The sequence below is a fragment of the Vidua macroura genome, chromosome 9, assembly GCF_024509145.1.
Source record: "Vidua macroura isolate BioBank_ID:100142 chromosome 9, ASM2450914v1, whole genome shotgun sequence".
NCBI lineage: Eukaryota > Metazoa > Chordata > Aves > Passeriformes > Viduidae > Vidua > Vidua macroura.
Genome location: NC_071579.1, coordinates 25363434 through 25387193, shown reverse-complemented (window position 1 = coordinate 25387193; position 23760 = coordinate 25363434). Strand labels below are relative to the sequence as shown.

General features: G+C 37.7%; 1 protein-coding gene across 2 annotated transcripts in view; it reads left to right on the top strand.

The window, feature by feature from the left end:
* SPATA6 (spermatogenesis associated 6) overlaps nucleotides 1-23760 on the top strand; it is a 36268-nt gene that overhangs the window by 5931 nt on the left and 6577 nt on the right. For both annotated transcript variants that reach the window (XR_008438333.1, XM_053985021.1), the window contains exons 3-11: nucleotides 294-342; nucleotides 1074-1115; nucleotides 2464-2588; nucleotides 6788-6868; nucleotides 8678-8956; nucleotides 10562-10649; nucleotides 12277-12317; nucleotides 13410-13582; nucleotides 22711-22810. Coding sequence is in view for 1 of the 2 variants with exons in the window: in XM_053985021.1 (XP_053840996.1) it covers nucleotides 294-342; nucleotides 1074-1115; nucleotides 2464-2588; nucleotides 6788-6868; nucleotides 8678-8956; nucleotides 10562-10649; nucleotides 12277-12317; nucleotides 13410-13582; nucleotides 22711-22810 (978 nt within the window). In the remaining variant the exon portion in view is untranslated. The remainder of the gene's footprint in view (nucleotides 1-293; nucleotides 343-1073; nucleotides 1116-2463; nucleotides 2589-6787; nucleotides 6869-8677; nucleotides 8957-10561; nucleotides 10650-12276; nucleotides 12318-13409; nucleotides 13583-22710; nucleotides 22811-23760) is intronic.

Sequence of the window (23760 nt, the reverse complement as noted above, 5' to 3'; positions counted from 1 at the left end):
TTTTGTTATTTACGTACAGAGAGGGAACTCTGTATGGATCGAAAGTATATAACAAGAACTGCGGGTTTTCAATGAAATTGATCATGTTACAAATAATAATTTTAGTATCCTTTCTTTTTTGAATGGGGATATGACTCTTGACAACCATCTTGGCAAGGAAGAGCATTGATTTTTGGGGCTTTTTTCCCTTTGCTTTCCCAAGAGGTCCATTTGATTACTTTGACTGTGTTATTATTATTATTATTATTATTATTATTATTATTAATTTGTTTGTTTGTTTGTTTGTTTATCAGGAATTTGCTAATATAGTTGACCCTGGAGACCTTGTGAAGTTACTGGAGTGTAAGTTCTGGGGTTTTGTATACGATGTTATATCTATTAATGCCATGCATCTATGGGCTCTAAAGATGCTTTGGAGGTTTAAATTATGTGATAGTTTTTATATCAGGAGCCTGTTCTCTGAAAAACTAGTGGGTAACCACTATTATCTAATAAAACCCCTCCAGAAATGTATGTTACATGCTTTGGAAAAGGAAAAGGGTAAAAAGTCATAAGTGACTGAAAGTCCAGCTGGTTATCTGGTAGTGGGTTCCTTTATATGGTCATTTATTTGATTAATTTTCAAATTATAGAAGGATAAACCTCCGATTTTTATAAAGTTATTATTTTCACTTTTAAGAAAATTGTGTCTTGCTACATGTGTATAATAATTGTGGTAAGAAAACACTGACCTGAACTCAAACTGCAGGAATATGCACCCCCACATGGGAGTTGTCTGTAAAGGGGGCAAAGCTTGCATAATCTTTTTTAGAAGAGGAGAAACTTGGCAGCCAAGTTCTAAATCAGATTTAATGTTGTCATTTGTACCCTGCTAATGCCATTATGTTAATCTACGATATTTATGCAAGCTATACTTAATTTTATCTTATTATTGGTGTGGTGGAAATAGTGCAGAGATGTACAGTGCTGTGAAGCTTAAATCAGTGATTCATTTTTCTTGGGCTTTGACTATGGGAATTTTCATTTTAGGTTTTTTTTGTTTTGACTTATGAAAAAACTTTTTTCCCTTCTAGTTGACACAGCAGTACTTGAACTGATACAGCTCATTCCTCCAGGTATTGTATCAGTCTTTTCATAAATTATGCAGTTTAATAGGTGAATTTCCAGGAGGACGTTGCCCATTACAGCACAATCACTTTTTTTCAACACACAAACAACATAGAAAGCCCTTCAACAAATAGTCCTCTGAATAGAAAATGTTAATAGATCAAGAGGATCTCATTCTTGAACGAGAATAATAACTGAATATTTAAATGTATCATACTCAGGCTTAGGAAAGTGATAATATTTTAAAAATGGAAAATAAACTGAAATCACCCAGTGCATAATTATTAACTGCATCACAATTCACTTCTAGAGAGGCTGTCTGTGAAATTTCAGAGTGCATAATCTTGTTCTCAGAGTGACACTTTTTTCCTTCCATTTTAATGGTGACCATTGGGAAAACTCTTATCCTCACTATAAGTATTACAGGTCTCTTGGGATGTGTGAAGATAATAAATAGCGATTTGTCATACTTCTGTTATTGGTTTGTGTGATTATAAAAATCTATTTTAATGAAATTCAAGTGTTCCCATGAATAATGTAAATCTGCATTTTATTGGAAATCAAGTCAAGTTTTAAAGAGGACTCATTTGGAAACTGTGGTATTAAAAGCACTCTTTGTCACTTGTCCTTAGTACTTTCAAGGAAACTACTGCTTCTCTCAGGTGACTTAACAGACTGTTTACTTGAAGAAATGTAGTGAATGGGGATTTTTTTTTTTTTGTGGGAAGGTAAAGGATCTTGCATAAGAATTTATTTTCAGGGCTCAGACATAGGTGTGATACAGCCCAACATAAGCTAGCAAGATGGCTGCAATAGCACAAGTTACATTTTTTCACAATATACATTCAAGGGTTTACCTCTAAAGGAAAGCATTTTTTTTTTAGAAGTAGGAAGCCAGGGGATTGAGAAAAACTTAAAATAATTATTTTGCTGTTGCTTGTGTTTCTTTTTACTTCTACTATTACTGTTCTGTAGTATGGAATGGTGGTTTTTCATAAGGGATTGGGTGCCATTAAAATACTGGGTTTTTTCTGGGGCATGGAAGGGAAAGAAGGAAGAAAAGTACTGAAAAGTTACCTGAAGAAAACCTTTCATGTGCCTGTTATAGAAGAGTTAACACAATCTTCTTTAATTTTTTTCCAGTAACATTGAAACATAGTTTCATAGTAGATGCTGCACATTTTTGCTGCTGATTTAACTTGATGAGGTTATTTCCTAGTGCTGTAGGAGTTTTACAGCCATGCTGTTAATTTGTAAAGAGCAGAATTTATCCTGGTTTCAACATGGCTCTGTGTGTGGTGTCTGTGCTGTGTGGCTTTGTCTATTTTCCAATTAAAGTATGTATTTTCTTTTTAGTGGGAAAAGTTCTAGCTACATATGAAGAAAATACAAGAGATTTCCTGTTCCCTGACCCTAAGCTTACCCATGGGCACCGTGGTTTGCAGCGTGAGGTTTTAATGAAGAGGTCCCCGTCTTTCACAGTGAGTGAATGTCTGTGGATTGTATTTATGACACAGTCTGCTTCACTGAAGAAACCCCTTGAACTGCTTCAAATGAAAAGCAATTACTTCTGACAGATTTTGCCATTTTAAGGTGTTGAATGTACAAATCCACAGTTGAACTTCGGGGAAAGTGTAATCTTTTTTCAAAATGCTTCAAGAAAATTATTTAATGTGGAAAAGTTAGTTTCCACTTGGTTTGCAGTGTGGCACCATGACATGTCTCCATTCAGTTTAATCTGTGATGCAGCTGGTGGGTGAAGGGATGCAGGAGATGTCATATTGACTTCATGGTTCTCAACAGAAGCCATGTAACCCTCCTCCTTGGTCCCTCTCCATAGCATTTTGGAACAATAGCTAATTGGCAGAATGAGTGCAATGAATTAATGCTAATTTTCTGGAGATAAGGACTCAAGCACATTTTAAATGAAAATTAATTCGTTTCACACTGCCCTTTCATGAAGTTTGACTGTTGAATCTTAATTGTCAGCAGAACAACCCAGGAAGGCACCTTAAGGAGAATGGTGATGCTATGTTTTGAGGTTTTTGTAGAGTTTTACTGGTGGATTGGCAAGACATTTGGATAAGAACTCAATTACTCTGTCCATTGTGGTTGGACTAAAAGCACATGGGAGGCGGGAAATGCTGATTAAATTTCATTGTTATCTTTTAGCTGGTGTAGTCTTTCCCTGGAAAGGGCAACCTGGAAACTGCCCAGGCACTTGCAATTAGAAGTGCTAATTTGGTGTCTAATGCTGTGTTACATTTGAATGAATTAAAGTTGTGATTTTGTGCTACCAAATGTCTGATTCTGTAGTAGCTTAAACTGTCCATGCAAAAACAACCATTATTTTTTGGCTGTAATATCTCTTTGATATGGCTCATCCCATGCATCATGGTGTGGCTCAAGAGATGGGGTGGGACTATTTTGCTTTCATGCTGTTCGTAGAATAGGTGCCTTCCTGGTGTTGAGAAAGAATAGGGAGGTAGGAACAAATGAAGTGGTATTAGCTAAATGTTTTTAGATTTTTTTCTGAACAGAATATAGTGAGTCTTTACAGAAGCAGGGCTGCTAGACAAGTTTGATGGGTTTTGTCAAACAGTTGTTTGAAACAAAAATTATGTATTTTCTAATAAAAAGAAGGTGCCATAATTTGAGCTGTGAGAAAATGTGGTCAGAGTAATTTGGATGTGTAGCTGATGAATGATGACACTGTAATAGGTTTAAGAAGTTGACAGTGGTAAGACACAGGTGTACTTCCATGTCCTTGGGAGCAGCATAAATGAAATCCATCTCTGCCCTGGAGCAGGGACTGCAGAGGCCTTTGGTGCTCCATTCCATCTCCATAGCTTGGAAGTACAGTATAAGAGAGAATTTTTCATAGTGACCCCCTTTTCAGGAGCTGAGTTTTATGGCATTGGAAGGAGGTTCCCAAAAGGAACTTCTTATTCCTCTCCTCACTTGCCAAATAACTATGAAAGGATTTTTACCTCCAGTAGAAATACAGTCTCAAGTGCCTCCATCTCCCAGTGTTCCCTGAGCTTTACTGGCAAGTGTCTCTTGCTAAGTCTGTCAGCACGAAGTGCTGGATGTGAATGCTAAGCAAAAGGAAGTGTTAAACAAGGTCATGAGAACCTCACATTATTCCTATGCTACTGAAGCCATGCTCTTCCCACATGAAAAGTTATTTATAACCAGCTGAGATGCTGAATATTTTTGAATGGCAACTGTGCTTCAGTGGCACTCTGATTCCCAATAAATTTGTCTTTTATTAAAAAAATAAAGGTAGCAACAGTAAGGTTGCTCCCACACAGTTGTGGAGTTCAGATAGGCAGTGACAAGTAGTGTCTGGTTAACACTGTTAATCTGCCTGTTGGAAGGAATCCCAAATTGAGAGGATCAAACTCCTCCAGAAATCTGGCACTTGGCTGATAATGTCCCTGGCTAAATGTCTTACGAGGTTTACAAACTCAGTGTGCATACAAGACATGCCTCGAGTTATCTCTCCTGGTCCAGTGTTGCCCAGCTGAGGCTCTTGCTGGCTCTGCTGTATTTCTCTGCAACCTTTACCTTTCAGAATATGTTTATGCCTGGACTGTGGTAGTGATTTCTTATAGATGTTCTTATCTCCATCCCCCACCTTCATTACTTAAAATAGTTTTGCCACATTACTTAAAACAGTTTCTTTTTAGCTGTGCTATCTTCCATTAACAGGCCAGTGTAAGTCCTCCTGTTATATTCCTATATACTTTTTTAAGCTAGAGTTGTACTTGTGTTCCTCACAGTCAAAAGCACATATTAGACTTGTATTCTTCTAAATGTGAACCACCTTTATAGTTTTTCTGTGATCAAATTGAGATTATGTCCCTTCTATTTAATGATTGGTGCAGAAATGCTCAGGGCTGCAGACACCACTAAGCCAGAAGCAGAAGAAGGCATCCCAAAAACTTTCCAGCTGGATTTTCATTTACAGATGTGTTTGGGGCTATATGATGGTCTTTACATAATTCTGTGTTGAATATCCTACAGCAATCCCTGATTTAGGAACTGCAGAATACAGAGCAAATCTTCTGATGGCTTTGGCATCTGAGTTGCTTTTGACATAGCCATGCCTGTACATTCAAATGCCATCCCATATTCCCTCTCCACAGACTATTTCTCTGAAGGAACCATAGTTGTTGTCATTTTTTAGGGATGAACACTTAACAATTTTGTAATCATTTCCAGTCTCTGTAAGAGCAATAGGTGCTCTATTGTTGAGTTTTATAGTAGACTTACTAATTCTGATGTGTCCTTTTTTAAATTGTTGATAGCACTTGACAATTCATTAGTAATAAAACCGAGTTGATTAAAGATGATCAGGCTTAAAGCCTCTTTTATGTGCCATAACTTGACTTGATTGAATCCTGGACTCTGTTAATTGCTGCGACTGAGCTTTTTTGGCATTTTTGTCATTTGATTTCCATAATCTATCCTGGGGCCAGATCATGTTCCCTAATGGGAAATCAGTGTTTAGGCAGGTTGTAGAGAATAGTTTGGTTAATCAATAGACTTCACTCATGAAGTTCCTGCTAATTCTTATGGATGTGGGATAGTGTCACAAACAGACCCAGCTCCTTTTCACATCTCAGTGATTTTGTGTGTTCATGTGCACAAATGCCTGTGCACTGAGATGCCTCAGGCAGCAAATTCTGTCCATGTTGAAAGAAGAGAGGGAAGAAATTTCTGGAGGCACTTGATTCTCTCTTGGATTCTGCAGAGCTCTATAGGATGCACATAGATAATTGCCACTTGTTTATAGCATATCTGGCATTTAGTTCTTTTATGCCTTTTTTAATGCTGCTGTTTGGGAAATAACATTTGTGTGTTGTAATCCCTGTCCTTTACACCCAGTAAATTCTGAATGCATTGGCCGATGCTCAGTGAATAGAAAGGCAATAGTTTTCTGAGGTGTTATGTTCCTAGCCATGGCTGCAGTAAAAGGTGAATGGAACAGAAGCTGCTAATGATGTGAAAATGGAGGGACCTGCTGGCCATTACTGTGTGTGTGCTGTGCTTCACCAGGAGGCCCAGTGGGACCCCCCTGATTCCACGTGGGACAAACTAGGGGCAGGAGGGGATTGTGAGGGGGTGGAACATGGTTATGGAACAAGGGAGGCATCCAAAGAAATCTGACTACTCCAAAGATTACGGAATGAAGGGTATTCTTAGTCATACTCTTAAAAAGGAATAGTTATTTGCAGTGTGATTGACTGATTTAACAAATGTTTTTACAAATGAGATGGCACAACTGAGACTGTTCTCAAACAAGTTTACAAAGTTAGTATTAATGAAACTTCTAGAGCATGACTGAAATTTTTATTTATGCTATATAGCATGGCATGAAAAATCTTTAAAAGTGCTTTTGACCAAAAAAATGTATTAAAATAAAAGTCAGACCTTAATTGTTGTACAAAAGCAGTGTAATCATGTGTAATTGAATTGTCAGAAATGCAAATGTTAGCATCTTGACATTTACCATTGCTGTTCTGTCTTTTCTAATTATCTTTATTAAAGGCTGAAATTAACAAAGGAAATGGCTGAAAATTAGGAATGGTTTGTTACATTAGGTGACATTTACCTCTTTGATACCCTTTATCTTGAGTTGAAGCTTGATGTGCAATTATTGTCTCTCTTCTAGGGAATTGCACCAAAATTGAGATTTTCTACAACCTCCCTTATTTCAGACAGTCTGTTAGTCTTAGGAAGGAGTCACATACAGGTTAGCACAATTTAATTGTTTGCAATTTCTAGATTTAATATTGATAGCCTTGCTTCCAATTTTTGCATGTGCTGCTCACTTCAAACTTTCCTCATTCTTTTGTTGTGGTTAAAGCAGGTATCACGGGTGCTTGACAACTTGATTAAATTTTTAATCAAGTATGAGTAAAGAGTGGGTTTGGTGCATGACAGTAGATGCTGAGAGTTCCTTGAATCTGAAACAATTATCGGCTGCTGTGTTCTATGATCAGCTGAAGTGTCAGTCCCTGGTGGATTTGTATATGGGAAGATGCCTTCTCACCATTTGTTACTGACACTTAAAATTAAGGACAGTGAAAATGAGGGGAAGTTAGAGAAGGTACATTATTAAACCAAGCCAATTAATTTAATTGTTTTCCATAACTGTATCATTGACAGTAATGGAAATGCAGAATTTTGTTGAAAAGGCTGTCACCTATATTAATCTGGAAATGCTGCTTTTGCAGCAAGTAAAGTTAAAGGTGAAGTAGCACTCTTCTCTGGTCTCACAGACTGGAATTTTGGTTTGGATTTCTGGCACAAGCTGTCATGTAAAGTTACTCTTTTGTCCTCCTTTTTTGCTGTAATACTGAAAAATGGTGTAGCATCATTGAAAGGGAATGGTTGCCAGGAAGGCTTGTGTGCAAAGACACTTAGGTGACTATGACCTGTTGATGGCATTACTAATGACTTCAATGAGAAGTTTTTTTCCAAATTTAGCAAATGAAATGTATCGAGACAGAAAAAGAATTAAAAATCAGTGAAAATTGTCATTGTCAGAAAAGTGGCTTCAGTGAAGGTGACTTGAATAAGGGAAATTTGATTTAAAATTTAAACTGTATCCATGTACGTATCTATGAATGGCAGCTCAGATTTGCTTGTGTTGCAGTGAAGGTCCAGTTTCACAACTGGTGTAAGCCAGGAGCAGCACCACCTGCTTCTGATGAAGCTGAGATTAGTCTTAGAGAATTAGGTCTGGCTTTGTGTGGCCAGGTCTGTGCTGTGCTTCGCTGTCAGCTGCACCAGTGAGTTCAGATTCTGTCAGTACAAAACAAACACACAGCCTCAGCCTCACTGGCTGGGTGTAGAGGGAAAGGCTTGAAGGCAAGCTGGACATTTTATTTCCGGGTTCCTCTGAACCAAAGCAGTCCATGTAACATTCACATTTATGGCTAATGTCAACTAGCTCCAGCTTGAAAAAGAATTTCTAACAGAAAGAGTATTGTTTTTGTCCACTAAACTTTACATTTCAAAAAACTAAGAAATTCACCATAATCCAAGAAAATATAAATTTTAGAGAATGTAGTTGCACTTCTTTTGGAGTTTTAGGCAACTCTAAATGCATATAATTTAAACTATTAAAAAGGCTCATATTTTAATTTATGTTGTGTACTTTAAAGTGTAAAAATTTTAAAATAAAAGCTTAAACAGATGAAAATATGCTTCAAATCTGTGTATGGCTAATTCAGGTGAACTTGGTATTAAAGGAACTTGTGACAAAATACAATTTAATTTTTAGAATCTCCACTAACTCTGTGAGAAAGCTTATTGAGTAAGTATCAGACACTTAGCATCCAACATGCAGTACCAGGTGTTTAACCTTCTTTTGGTTTCAGAGAAAATGGTAAACACGTTGTTTTTTAAATTGCTGCTTGATTATAGTTTTGTGAGGGGAACTTCAGGTGCCATGGCATCTCTTTCTGGTAAAATTATTAGTTCCTTGTTTGCATTATGTTCAGCGATCTTTATCCTACACGCTGTCAAATCAGATCATTTCTCTTCTTCACTTCAGACTGATAGGAACTGGGCGTATCATTCAACCCTAAATGGAAAAATGCCCTCAAAGCTAGCAAAGCAAAGCCTTCCTTCGGCTGAGAAGGACGGGCAGAGCTCGGCACTGAGGAGCTACGAGCAGCCCACCATCGCCTCCAAGTCGCGCTCGCCGTCGCCGTACACCAAGCGCCGCATGTGCGAGCTCTCGGAGGAGGCCAGGCAGAGACTGGCCCACCTGAACCTGGGGCCTCACGAGTTCAGGAGAGACACTGACAAACCTCCCTTTGTCATCAGACGGGTTTGTATTCGCTCCGAGGTGCTTCCAGCTGAAGCTCAGTTCAAATGTTGTTCTTTCACTAAATAGCGCTCCAAAAATTCATTCAGCTCTTAGTTTAGATTAATAATTTTTTCCTCTCCTTAATAGTCTGTCATAGAGTGATTTAAATGTAAAATTAACTAAAGTAAAATTTCTTTTATCTGCTTTAGTAACAGACAAAGATCAAATTCTTTCATGAATATCTTGGTTAAATTCTCTGAGGCCCCATTTCTTTTCTTCCAGCACACTAGACAGGATAATAGGTGTATAAATTCAGCTTGGAAGTAATTGATATTAGTATTAAAAAATCCTGAATAAGACTTTAAAGAAAGAGTGTCTAGTCACATTATGAACAGTTACACTTCCTCTCTTTCAACTTTTTTTTTATGTTGGCATCCTGTGATCTTTGGAACACTTCCTTTGCTCAGAGCTACATCTCAAACACTTTGACTTAGAGTTCATAACATGAGGACATTTTGCCATACATGAAAAATTGTCCTGAAATTAGACACTTATTTAAAGAAATTGTGTGTACCTCTTTTAAAATGAAGGGGCTACATTTCCCAGCCACCTGGAGGATCATATACCCTTTTACTACCCCTCTTTAATTATTCTTCTTATTGCAGCAATTCTGTGTTTTTAGAAAATCACTTTGAATTTGTAGGGGCAGAAATGGGATTGTTCATATTCTGTGCTGTGACATTATGATTTCTCTACAGTTCTGGGCACTTACCACAACCAGTTAGATAATCAAGTGGTTAAATAGTTTGCTTCTACCTTATCCTTTTACCTAGTATCACTACTAATTAATTAATAATATATTGTCAAAGTTTAGAATACTTTCCCAAGTTTTATTCTTTATATAGCTACCTTTTAGAAATTCAAATGGCCTGAATAAGTAATTAATCATTCATCAATCTACTATTTCTTTCATATATTTTTCTTTTAACTCCTTTTACTTAATTCTTCTGGGTTTGGATCTATAGGTGAAGTTCACAGTTTAATTATAGTATCATTAACACTGATTATTGATTTTCAATGCTTGGTTATGTTTGTACAAAAAAAGGAAAAAGCTTGTCTCTTAATTCAGCATGTCATCACTGTCATGGCCTTTCTGGATTAAGGATTCTCCTTTTAGGGCATCTTTACTGCTGAGAACTCTTTGGCCTGGAGATTTTGTGTTATATGAGGATCAAAATTGGATTATATTAAATGTAACTTTTTAATTAGGAAGAGATTCAGATCTCTCTTGGTGATATCTGAGCTGTTTAGAATAAATATGAGATACTAGGAATTGTTTAAAAAGACTGCAGACATAACAGATGAAGGAGAAACTTAAGTGTATTTTCTCTTTCTTTGAACAATAGGATATTCAGAATTTTCTAGACCTTTCTATCACCCTTTCTGTTTATGCACAGTAATGCTAATAATGCACATGAGCCAAATGCTATGAAAATAGTCAAAAAATAGTATTTTAATAAAGTAAAATATTTCAGAAAATACCAGTTGTGGTCTTACAAACAAAACCAGAAAAACTAGGAATTGATAAATCTGATACTGAGTATTTTAACAGTATTTTTGCTTCAGGTTGGACAACCAAGTCCTGGTGCTAAACTTCATTCCTGGTGTTCCCTGCGACAAAGCACAGCAGAAGCCTGGCCCAAGGCACCCCATGGTCAGTATTTTCTACTGTATATCACATAAATGCTTTTGATTTCTGCAGGAAGCAGTTTTATTTGGAGCCTTTTATTATTATTTTGATTTTTTTATTTATTATAAAAATGTCACTCTGTGATGGAGAAAAAGCTCTCAGTTCTTCCTAGGAAAAGGAAGAATGCTGAATAAATTACTGCTTCAAAGGGTGCCCTTGAATAGTTCTTTACTTCATGAAGCTTGGAACATAGTTCTACATGATATGAAAATAGGAGAAATTTCCAAAACTCAGACGAGCGCTCTCTTTCACTCCCTTTTTTGTTGAGTTGGATGGTGGAGAAAATCTGCATCATGGTTTGTGGGTGTGTTGATCAGCCTTGGGATATTGATTATTTTGAAGTTCAGGGGATGTGTTCCTTCAAAAATGAGTAATGTTTATTTCAGCAGTATTTGTGAGTAGTGGATCAGTGACTTACCATTATTAATGAGCATCCAGGATGTGCTCCAGTATCTGCCTCAGCATCCTTTGGTATCAGTAAGTGAGAGTTTAATAAAAAGTGTGGGACCAGAAATTTAAGAAAGCACCCTAAAACTTGATTTTATTGCACATGTCTTACAATATGAGGATTTTAATGAGTCTCATCAGTATTTGTTTATGTGTGCTCTGCCTCATTTTTATTTCATTTCCTCACTAATTATAATTTGTTATACAGCAAATCATTATGAACGTGTTATTTTACATTTGTTCTTTGTCATTGCACTGGGTGCTAGATTTTAAAGGTTTCACATCCCCTTTGGGAACAGATTTGCCAGTCTGTGATGGCTGGATAATGGGACAGACCAGATTATCTGAGAGCATTGCACACTTACAAAATAAGCTGGTAGTTTCTGGCCAGTATTTAGGAGACCAAAATCTACCTCAGTATTAATATCCAGAGGATTCTTTGGTCACCTGCCTGTGTCTTGAGGCTTAACTATAACTTCTGAAAAGAACAGATCCCTAGGATTATAAATCTTAATGCAGACAGTACAGTTTAGTCCCTTTTTGCTTTTCCTGGGTCACAGTGTGAGGGTTGTTCAGTACAAACTGGTAGAACAGATCAAGAAAGTAGATTTAATGTCAGTCCCTCAGGGATGAGGTGCATATTGACACTGGTGAAAAATCCTGACCCAGGATGGGTCTGAGAGTTTTTCCATGTGATTCCCTGGGATCTGTATTTGTGTCTGTGAGTCAGTGGTGAAGGAGGGAAAGCAGAGGTGATACGAGAAGGGAGAGATGCTCACAGGGAAACTTGTTCAGAGAGGATTAGTAAGGCAGAGCAATGTACATGGGAATTGTTGGGAATGGTGAGTTTGTTTTGATAGTTGATATTTAAGCAACAAATAGTGTAACAAAACGTGCCACTTCTATCTGTGCAGAAGATGGTGCCTACCCTGATTCATTACTGCAAGCATTGTATTCCATTTAATGGGAAGTCATGGTTTTCAGCTAAAGGTGATTTCCTGAAATATACTGAGGAGACAAAAAAAAATTCCTTTAGTTTTGCTTGTGAGGACAGATAGGGTGCTTTGTAAAAGATTTCATAGAATTTAGGAAATGCAAATGTATTTTTGATTTCTTCTGTCATGGACCTTTTTTCCTTCTCCAGATCCTTCTCCTCTCAACAGCTACAGACCCAAGAAAACTGAAGTGAGTACTTTCAAGTGGTTTTGCTTACACACTGTTTTTGGGGAAGCTCTGAGCTTCCCAATCTTTCTTGGGATGTCTTGCATAGGTATTTTTGAAACGTTATCTACTGTAGTATCAGAAGCAAGAAAAAGGACATTTTAAATCTGATCTAGCCCAGTTAAGGCCTGCTGACAGGTTGTTTACAAACAGTAGAAGGAAACTTAGCACTCTTTAAAGATGCTTTTGCCTGCACATACAGAATTAGCTTTTCTTTGGCCGTAAGGCTTGCAGCAAGGCCATAGAGGAGCCTTTAAGGTTATTTGCTTTTGCCTTGCCAGTTATTCTGAGAGCATTGTTCATTCTGGCGATGTGTGTGAAGGTGCCACAACTGGGGAACCACTGTTGTGTTATTTCACATCCTTTCTTTTTCAGATTTTGGCTTCTTTCTGTATTAAAAGAATCTAAAGATTAATGTCAGGGTAGTTTTGGGTTTGGGAGGTTTTATTCTTTATATCCTCATTTAGTTGTTTTTTTGCCTGTGTTCCTGAAGTATTCTAAAAATTGTGGGTTTAGGCATTTAGTTATGTGTGTCCTCCTAGATTTCCTAATGGCTGGGAAAACTGATGATAATAGGGAAGAGAAAAGAAAGGGAATTATGAGGATAAACCTTGGTATATATGTTAAGCACGCTTTTGTCAGACCGTAAACTTATATTAGCTGTAGTTCTGTGTACCATGTGGATCTAATCTATTGTGCTGCCTCTGGATTGTTCCATGGGTTGTTTAGACTCTCAGGCATTATTCTGAATCTGTGAGATTCCTGGGAAGCCTTCAAGTTGTGCACTCAGAAAAGTTGATAAAAGGGCCGTTGCAGTAAAGTTTCACATAAGATGGTGTGTTAGTTACCAACAGATTCCTCTGAGACTTGTAAATCCTCTGATTTACTTCAGACCATGGATTTTTGCCTGAAATTAGGGTCCTTGTTCTTTCCCCAGCAGACAGATATTCATGAATGAATATACAATCTTTAACCTTTGGGGTTAAGAAATAAAAACATGAAAACTTTACATCTTGATATTTGTAATAAATTTTAGTTTGTTGGGGTATTTTTCAGGCAAAATCTACCAGTGGAAAAGGATTGGACAGTTCTGCTGTTTGCAAGGAGGGTGTGAGCCCAGATCCCCCCAACAGAGAGTCCCATTCTGCTGCTTCTTGGGAGTGTTCAGCACCTCCAGCAGTTCAGGAGTCTCCAAGTTCTGTGCTGAGTCGATCTTCTCTGAGGGAAAGGTAATGCCCTGGCTTTGTTCATGACATTCTGGAATTAGGAACATGAGCTGATGATAGCATTGCCTGCATGACTGTAGTTTGCGTGTTTGTAGTTTGCAAGGTGTGAGGGTTGAAGAGACTGAAAAATCTTCCTGCAACAACTGTATTGTAGTTTGACTTTTCCTGTTGCTGTGTTTGCCATCACCTCTGCTTGATGATTACAATCCTAGTAACATGGCAGTGAAAATCTCTGAAACAGTGACACCCCGGATTTTAGGCTGCCAGTATTCATCTGGAACAGAGAATTAATAAAACACCACTTAAATGAATCATCACTGTTTCAGAGGTGATTGAAATCTCAGGAATGTAGATACAGATATGTAAAAATGCCAAGTAAACTTTACAGTAGGTACTTGGAAACCTTTTTTCCATCTGACTTTTCACAGGGGTTTTTGAGCACGTACTTGTGGCTGTTCTGTACTCAGATGTGTGACTGGTGTGCATAACATGCTTGGGCTAGCTTTAATCTACTCAGTGTGTTATTTTCCAATCTTTTCACTTTGCTGACATCCTAAGATTTTGGCTATGATTTTTGAGTGGGAGTGTGGACCTCTGTAGCTATTGTGTGTATATTAATTGCTATATTTCAATTATTTTTCTTAGCTATCTCCACTGACCCGAGTGGAAATGGGCTTGGGACAGTTTCAAATATCCTTTAATTTGGTGGATTTCAGTCCCTGGGTTAATATTTTGGGCCAGCTTCAGTGTTTTATGAGGGTGGAATGGAAGAAATGTCAAAAAAGCAACAGATGGTTTCATGCTTAAGCCCTCCAGTCCTTCAAGGAGACTATTCCCTCTCTTCCCTGCTTCCTGCTGAGTGTTCTTGGTACTTCTCTTGTACATTCAAGTAGCAAGTTCCTGGTTGCCTTTCTGGGAACAGAAAAACTGTATGCAAAGCTAGACCTGAGTAAGCAAATAGATAAAATAATTGGGAGAAACTAAGGATTAAACTGAGCACCCATCCTACATGCTGAAAATGTGCTTTGGTGACCAGTTCACGCTCTGGTACCGTTGGTACCAAGTTAGTCAATGCTTGCAGGTTGCATTTTAGAGCCTACACGCAGCCTAATGCTTGTTTCCAAAATAGAAAAACTGTCTCAGTTTTTTTCTTTAAAAAGAAAAATGACAGATGGCAGGTGGGGACTGAATTTTTAATACTCACAAAGATCAAGTTGGTGTTCTAACAGCTTCCTCTGCTTGAAAACGTGTTTGTTAGCTGTTCTGTGTAATAGTGCATCTTGGAAAGTGTTATACAGAGATTAGGATGTATCTGGGGTTTGAAGGAGGTTTCTTTGTCATCTTGTCTGCCTCCCCACTCTCCTCTGACAATGCTTGTGCATTAGTTACCCATATCTGGGGAAGAGATATTGTCATGGTAACTTTTTTATCCTTTCTTCAGCTGAACTCTTTTTGGGGGATTGGGGCTAAATTATATACACATTTTATTTAGAGCTGATGGTGTGCCTTCTATTGGTAGCAGGAGAGTCTTGTATGTTGTGAGCTGCTGTTACATGCATAGTAATTTAGTCGTCTGCCAGTTAGTCTTGAACTTGCCTGAATGTTCTTGCTTTTTCTCTTTATGAGCCTCTCTCCAGAAGAGATTTCTGATCTTGTGAAATTATGTTTTTTCTTCTTATTAAAGCAAATGTTCTCAGCTCTTCAGAGCTGTAATGTCTCTTTATGTAAAATATGTAACCATTTACTTCTGTCATCAGAAAAAAAAATCAAAATGAGAAATAAAGGGCATAGTCTAAAAAAATTGATCTCTTTTTCATGCTGCTGAGATAACAATGGTTTTAGCTGATTGTGTACTGAGAGTTATACTTGGAATGACAAACATGGTTTAGAGGTCAATGTTTGGAAATGCATGCAAACGCTGCTGTTCAGATCATAGAAATACAGAGGAAATCAGTGCACTGAAAGTAAAGCAGTGTTAGTGTAATTGCAAGAATATGGAGTCTTATCTCACAGTATTTGGTGTTTATTTCCTCAGTTTTATTTTGAATTACAGAGACAAATTGCTTAGCATATACAGGCTACTGTTTTTAATGCTAGTCAACCCACAGTCAATATGAAACTTGACTCCCCACCTCGACCTTTTGTTCCCTCTTTTCCCTTTCTCTTTTAAAAAGTAGTGGGAAGTGACTATCTGCCTTCTTGGGAGTATGTCCCAGAGCCCTGCTGCGTGGTTGTTAAACCATTGCAATACTTTTCAGTGAGGCAGAAATTGGGGTTGTGCAAGGTCCTCTGAGCCCTTTTGTATCCTCCCTGGCAGTTTTCAGTCCCTTTCTTTGAGCCTGCTAGAGACACCACAAATCAATCCTCTTCCCCTTTCCTCTGAGATTTCAGTCAGAAGGAAAACTGTAAATAGATTTACTATTGAACAAGACAGCCAAGTTTTGAATATTGATTTCTCATACTTTCTTTTTACATTTTTCATTATGTACATCATCTAAAGAAAGCATTTGCTGACATTGGAAGCTGACACTCAGCAGTCATGTGGCCATACAACCCCCAGAGGTTCCTTCCAGCCCTCACTGTTCCATGATTCTGTGAGGTTTGATTGCAGTTCCTGTGCAGACCAGTGGCACTCACAGTCCCTCGAGTTCCTGCCCATAGTGTGTGTCCCACAGTGTGCCAAGGCAATTGTTTGGTTGGTTGTGCAGAGAGGAGCACCCTGGGCATCCTGGGTGCTTTGGGAAAGAGCATTCATACTCTGTCTTTTCAGTGCTGCTTCAAGAAAGCAAAATTGCAGTCCAGTCCTTGCTTTCATGGTGCACAGGCATCCTCACACACTCCTAGAAGATGGGGGTTTCTTGGGGACTTACAAGCTAAGCCTTCCTTGCAGCACTGAAACCTGCAGCAAAGTACCTGTCAGAAAGAAAAGGAGAAATAGTGAGATGGATTCCATAAGGTCAAAAAGTCCTTTGAACAGAGCTGTGTGCTGGCACAAGAAAAATCCTTTCCTCAAGAGACTACAACAATCATGGGAGTATTTGACTCTTTCTGTTATGTGAGAGGCAAAGCTACTTCTCATGCATTTGGGATCAAAGGAGTCTTTTTCCTGCTCTGGAAATAGCATGCTTCTACTTTTGTTTCCAGATTGAAGTGCAGTTCGATAGCTTTTTTCATGTTCTCCTGGTTATGCTGCTGAAACATGATCTTCCCTGCTATAAAATTTAACAAAAACCTAAGTTCTCTTTGAAGTGAGACAGAGGTTAAGTGTCTGGATCAGATGCCCTTCTGTAATATTCCTGTATTGTTTTGCTACCATCTTTTTATATTCTCATTTTCCTAGTACTAGGGAAATAACAGCATGAAGTTAGATACTGGTAATGATAGATATAATGACAGATACTAATAGATATTAATGAAATATTAGATCCAATGTGAAGTCCTTGAAAACACCAGTTACCAGAATGTTTGGCTTCAGTGATCTTGAAAACAATCGTCCCAGGATCTTGGGGGTTATTTTATTGCACAGCAAAAACCAGAAACAGGTGGTTCACTTGATATTTTAGAGACTGGCATGCATCCTGAGACAGGGTTTGCTTCTGTGAGAGGGTATGTTTTAAGTTTTGAGAACTTCTGCTAAAAAGTAGAACACTGAAGAATATTGCAGACTTCTTAGGAAAAAGCTTGCTCTCAGGAGAGGCTGCAGCTTGGTTTCCTCTCTTTTTCTAGCCATTTCAAAGTCATTATTTCTGATTTTTGGAATTTTCTTTGGTAGGAAGGTTTTGGGTTTACCAGTCTCACCTCTTGGGAAAGTTTACTTCTTTTGCTTCCTTTAAATATTAACTTCTGGAATCAGCACTTGAAAATCAGTTATTTCATACTATATTCTATGAAAGTGAGCAATATCTAAGCCTTTTTTCATATTTTTGACCAACATCTGTACTATTTGTCATCTTCATTGGTTGATTTTGCTGCAGCAGTAAGTAAATCTGAAATTGATTGCTGTCAGAGCCATTTTGTGTATAAATTAATAAATTCAGAGAAGATAGAAGGTAATGGAAAATCTTGCAAGGAGCATAAGGAGGTGCAGCCAATTTGTGACAAACTAATGATTTAGTACCACAATGACTTCAACCTTTTGGGAGCAACTGCTCAGCTGGAGTATTGACTTGCATTGAAATTTCGGAAGCTGTCTGCCATTAACTTTCGCTTTTTACATGATGTATATTGCCACAGTTTTAAGGGCTGGATATGAGAAGAAGGGGGGAAAAAAACATTTGCTAAGAACTCAAACACTGAACTCAGCACATCTCATAAGTGCTTCAAGGTCCATCTATAAACAGGGCTTTTGAAGGTAAGAGAAGCTACATAGAAAGCATGAGAAATTTTACCTTTTTTTTCATGTCCTGCTGAAGAGGGAGAGCAAATTGGTGCACAGCTAAGCTGTCAGCTTCTGCTTCCAAATATTTAGGCATCTGTGCTCTGATTTAAGGCCCTGTCTGTGTGTCGTTGTTCCTGCTTTGTAGTAATAATCCTGCCACTGTGAAAGCAGCCACCCTCCTCCACTTCCAACATTGTGAGAATGGAGGGGGTTTGTGTTGGTGTAACTTCATTACAATTCAGGCTTCTATGTACAAACAGAGCCTCCAAAACACTTCAGAGCTGCATCATAGGCATCATTCACTTTAAAAAAAAAGCAAACCAAAATTGCGTCCTTGACTAAATAGACCAGGAAAACCCTGAAGTGTAGCCCAGCTTTTCTCTTGTGCCTCCTTACAGAGCAGTATGCACTGCATACTAGGTCTGTCCTGCTGAATTACCTCCTCATGTCTCTAAAATGAGAGTAAAGCAGTGTCCTTCCCTACTATGAATGCTGAATAAAAACCTGCATAGATATAAAAGATGTGAGGTGGGTTTTTTATTTCGGAGTTAAGTATTTTTGGTTTTGTTGAGGCTCTCTCCTGTTCCATGTGTAAGTTCTTGCAGATTGTGTTTTTTTCAGGTTATACTCAGCTTTAAGTGCTCTTACTCCCTCTTCCCCCTAATGACAGTAGGGTTCTCTGCAGTTGTGAATCTGGTACTACAGGACTTCATTGATTTCTGTCCTGTGATGGTTTGTCCTTGTATGTGGCTTTGCTCAGCAGGAGGACTGTGTCTTTGAAGCTGATGAATTCTCGTGGAGGCCACATGCACAGAATTGTTCCCAAGGCAGGGGGTGCCGTGGTGGGGGAAGGGGTCATGAGAGCCACTGCAAAAACTCTGCACAAGGTTCAGGCATTAATTCTGCTGATGTGAAATGTATTAATATCTCCTGCTGAAATGTGATATTAATGTTTTTGCTATGTGCAAGTGGATGATTGGATTGTCTGACATTTAAAAATGCCTATTTATTACAGCTCTCAAGTTTGCAAGCTGCTGTTTGAGTAGAGTAGATGGGTGGATGTATCCTGTTTGCATTTCTAATGGAGTATTTCATCCTAACGGATAAAATTATACATGAAAATAATCTTTAGCACAAAATCTACACTGTCTGTTTGGCTTCTTCTTTTTTTTTTTTTTTCCCATCAAGGTAGATGTTGTCTGTATGACCTTAAAAAAATCCTTATCTCATAAAAGAAAATAAATGCCTTTTAGTCACATTACAAGGGAAAATGGTTCTGTTTCCTTGATCGGACTCAACACAACATCTTTGAAATTAATCTTGAAAAGTTCTCTGATTGATCTGGCTTTTTCTAGGTCACTGAGCTATATTTCCAAAGTGTTTATACAATCTATTGGAATCAATAAACAATTTAAACTGATGTAACTGCAGAATGTTTGCAAGTCCCAGGGAAAATTGAAGGTATGACAAAGAATACAGCTCTAGGAGTTTATTTCGTTTATCAGGACAAACAGTCATTGAAATGAAATTACTTTCCTTTGAACACTGCAATATGATAGTGACACCTTAATCACATAAATAAGTAGCTGGTCATTTTAAAGAGTTGTTATTGGTGATTTTGGGCAAATGGAATCCCTTTATTTATACTCCCAGAAGCTGTACAATAAAGCCTGTTTTATAAAGTATTTCCAGTAGGAGAGTTAGAATATCATAAAAAGGTTTCACTTCAGATTATAGTCGTTGTGTTTCAGGCATGATTTTATTTTAGTTGCATTTCAGTTGGCAAATATTAATATTATTCTTTAAACGTGGATTAGACCTGATAGTTGTTGCTAAAATTAGACAATAAAAATACTAGAAAAGCTAATTTAAAAGAAGCTGATACCATTTTTAATCACACTTAAGGTTTTGATTTTTTTTTTTTAATTTTTTTTTTTTTTTTTTTTTTGGTAAATGAAGTTTGGGGTCTGTGTGAGAGGCCAACATTTGTTATACCACAGCGCACACTAGTGGATTGATCATAAAATCACCTGGAGAAAGAATTTAATAGTTCTTGAATTAAGTACTTAAATCATCTTGCAGACATAGCCATGTATTTTCTAACTGAATACAATAGCAAGCTGGGTTTTCTTTTTTTTCCCAAAAGTAAATACATTTATCTCCAAAGATATTTGTAAATTTACGATTAATAACAATGACCTGAAGTCTTACATACGAATTTCATAAAATTTATTTCCCAGAGGCAATCTATTCCAACTTCCCAGAGCAAGCAACCTTAGTGTTGGCAGAACAGCAGCTGCTGTATAAATAAGGGAAAATGCCATGACTTCATGGCTCTATCTTTTATTTGTCAAGTGGGAAATGACTCACTCTTACTGCATCTAGGATGCAGATTTTTAAACACGTATTTCAGAGGTCCTTTAATATCAGTAAATGTTGTAAATTCTAATGGGAAGCCATGAGATGATAGTATCACTGCAGACCCTTTCCCTTTCCTCTCTTCTTTAAAAAAAAAAAAAAAAAAAGAGGTTTTTTTTTTCAAAACACAAGTGGTAGAGCACATGCATTGTAATGCAGTACATCAAATGGGGTTTGACTGCATTAGGGAAATTAACATTCCTTTCTGCTTAAGGGACTCACACTTTTATTTCTTTAAAGGCAATGCTTTTCTCCCCTAACAAAATTCTCAAACCATTTTACTTTCTTTTAGAAGTTATGTGAAATCTTTTAGTGCAACAGATTGCTGGATTCTAGTATGCAAAAGAACTGCACAGTATCAATTTGCCATACATGCTCTTGGGTTTGGAATTAATTGTAAAATTCTCAGGATAGTAATATGAATGCTGTACTCAATTTGGTGAAAATTCCTGCTTGTGGTGATCCAAGGATAAACAACGATAAAATCGTTAGAAATGTGGAAATACATCCCCATATAGATTATATGTTATATACTTCCAACATTGTGTCATTTCTTGGCACCCTTTCCTGAAGAAAAATAGAAGCATTTTCAAGTAGATGAATTGATTTAAAGAAACTCATAAATAAGCTGAAAATACTGGTGCTGTTTAGAACCAAGAGAGAGATATTTTGGGCGTACAAACAACAATAAGTGAATCCAAATAAATTGCTTATATAAAAAGAAATAGAAGAAGATTACTCAAAACCAGAAAACTGGTCAATTTCTAGTTCTATTTCAGTCTCTGTCTCTGGTAATAAAAAGAATTATCCAAAAGATTGCAGAGAACTCTATGCAGGTTGCCTGCCTGCAACCTTCAGGATAATCTGGCACTTCCCACTTTTGGGATCCTGCTTCCATTAATGTTTACATTGCCAGGCTGCTTGTTTTGCACTGAAGCTTTCTCTGTGTACTTGCTTTGCTCTTTTTGAAAGGAGCTGGGCAGTTCTTTAGCCATATTGAAATTTCTGGAGGTTTGGTGAAGGTGAACTGAGCCAGGCACAATCAGACTGGGGATTTGAGAGTGACAGACTGGATAATGCAGGGAATGTGATAACTGGGAGAGAGGAAGGCAGAAAAGCTGGCACTCCCAGTCCCAGTCTGATTCACAGAGCAGACTGTGGAATCTCAGGGTTCAGAGTCGTGCTGTTTCTCTACTGCATCAAATTTGGGAAGCCACCAAAGCATGTCAGTGTTCCTGGTGCTCCTGATCCAGGCAGGGAATGGCAGCACAGTGCTGCTGTTGGCTGCTGTTCAGTAGCTGAGATTGCAGTGCCTGCTGTGCCAGCTCACAGCTCGCCCAGTGACCCATGCTCACATTAGCATGATACCACATCAGGAGCTGGGATTTTCTGGGTGCCAAGTCAAGCTCTCAGAGCGTAGGCAACATTGAAATGAAGATGCACAATCTTCATTTGGTGCTCTCTTTCTTTCCAGTGTGATGAGCTTGTGTAAGTAAGCATTTCATAACTTTCCTCCAGTTATTCTTTCCTTCTATTGGTGTCTCTTTAAAAAAAATACATTCTTAATGTATTTTTTAATGTACATGGTTGGCATGTAAACGATCCTATTCTTAAAATCTTAGTTGCCTCCCTTAAGAGACTAATTATTGATATGAAATTTCTGTTAGCTTCTGAACTTGCTCAGGAGGATGAGCTTCTGAGAATGATTAGAAGGGCTTTTTTTAGTGAAGTGGAAAAAAATAATTCAAAATATAACAAGGTAAAATCCAAAAGTAGCTGTTTGTTTTAAATTACTCATACCAAGCAAGCTACCTAGTTTTTAATATTAAAAAAAACCCAACAAAACATAAAATTCAGTTCCTCTTGTGAAATAAAGACTGCAATTGCAAGTTTTTGACTCCATGTGTTTTCCAATTTGCATGCATTGGGGTTACCTTCCTTTAGATTTATTCCAGTGAAAGGAACTTTATGTGTGCAATACTTCCTTTAAAGAGAGGCAAATGATACCTGATCACTGGGAATAGTATAGTTTTTTTTATTCTGTAGGGACCACACAAACATTACAGAAATATTACTCAAGTTACAAAATCATCAACATTTTCAATGTTTTTAATCTTCTGTTGGTGTTGTGGCTGCATACTGTTTATGCACTGCTTTGAAATGTTTCTTTACTTGTACCCCAGAGGAGAAAAAGAATAAAATTGAAACATTGTGTGTGTTCCAAGTAGAAGGAGGTAATGCATGGTTCATAATTAAAATGAAAAAGAAATCTGAATCAATGAGTTTTTCAACAAGAAAATATTTCTTCACTTTGTTTTTCTTCTTCCTCTTGCAGATTTAGCACTGGATGGCCTTCACCAGCAAACGGAGATGAGATCCATAAAAGAGTGAAAAATATTTTAAGGACACACAGTGCTAGACAGCGCCTCATATTTGTAAGTTTGACTGCAAACTCAATCCTTTCTCTTCTCTGAAATGGCTGAAAAAGAGAACTGTGCCTACAGTCTTGGATTTATTATAATGTTGTCCTTTGGGACAGCCTTGATTGTAGAAATATGGATTTGGTGTGTGAGCTCAACTGTTTCACACTGATTTCAGAAGCCTCCTTATCTTTTGCCTTTATGAAGTAGTACAGGCAACTCTCCCATGGCTTATTGAGAGCAATTATATTGGGGTGTGGGTTTTTCTATATTCTGATTCTCCACTCCCAATTTAAGCAAAAAATGTTACAGATGTGTAGAACATCAAGGCTTAGCATGATGTGCAGCTGCACATCAGCAGCTGCATGTATCCAGCTGTTTCTAGAGCTAATATTATTCTTCAGATGTGTGCTTTTTTTCCTTTAATTACCTGGCTATCAATGAACAGAGCTCTTTGTCTAATGAGATTACACCCAGGAATAGAATATTTTACCTTGGATGAAATTTTGAGGTGTGGTTTTAGACAGACAAAAAATTTTCCTATTGTGATTTTGAGAAACAGTTTCTCAAAAAAATGCCAGAGCATTATACCAGCTGAATAAGAAGATTGTTCATCTGCAGAGAATTTAGAATCTTGAGTGTGAGGTGAGGCAAAAGAAAGGTAGGATAGAAAGGTTGTAAGGATGAGAGATGATTATGATACAATGATCATAATGATGATTATGGTCTAAGATGATGAGGAGCTCTGGCAATCTAACTCAGAAATGTTATTGATGGGGTAGAAGAGACATAAGTCTCCCAAAGTGGAGAAAGGCATCTTTTTTTCTTCAGTTTCTCCCTTCGAAAACAGAATGTTGACAGAAATCTGCTTTTGAATGTTGGTGCAATTTTAAGTTGCTACTGTCCCCAGCTGTCCACCTTTCCCCTCAGCTGCAGTTCCTTGTATCGGTGGGAAGTGGGATAAA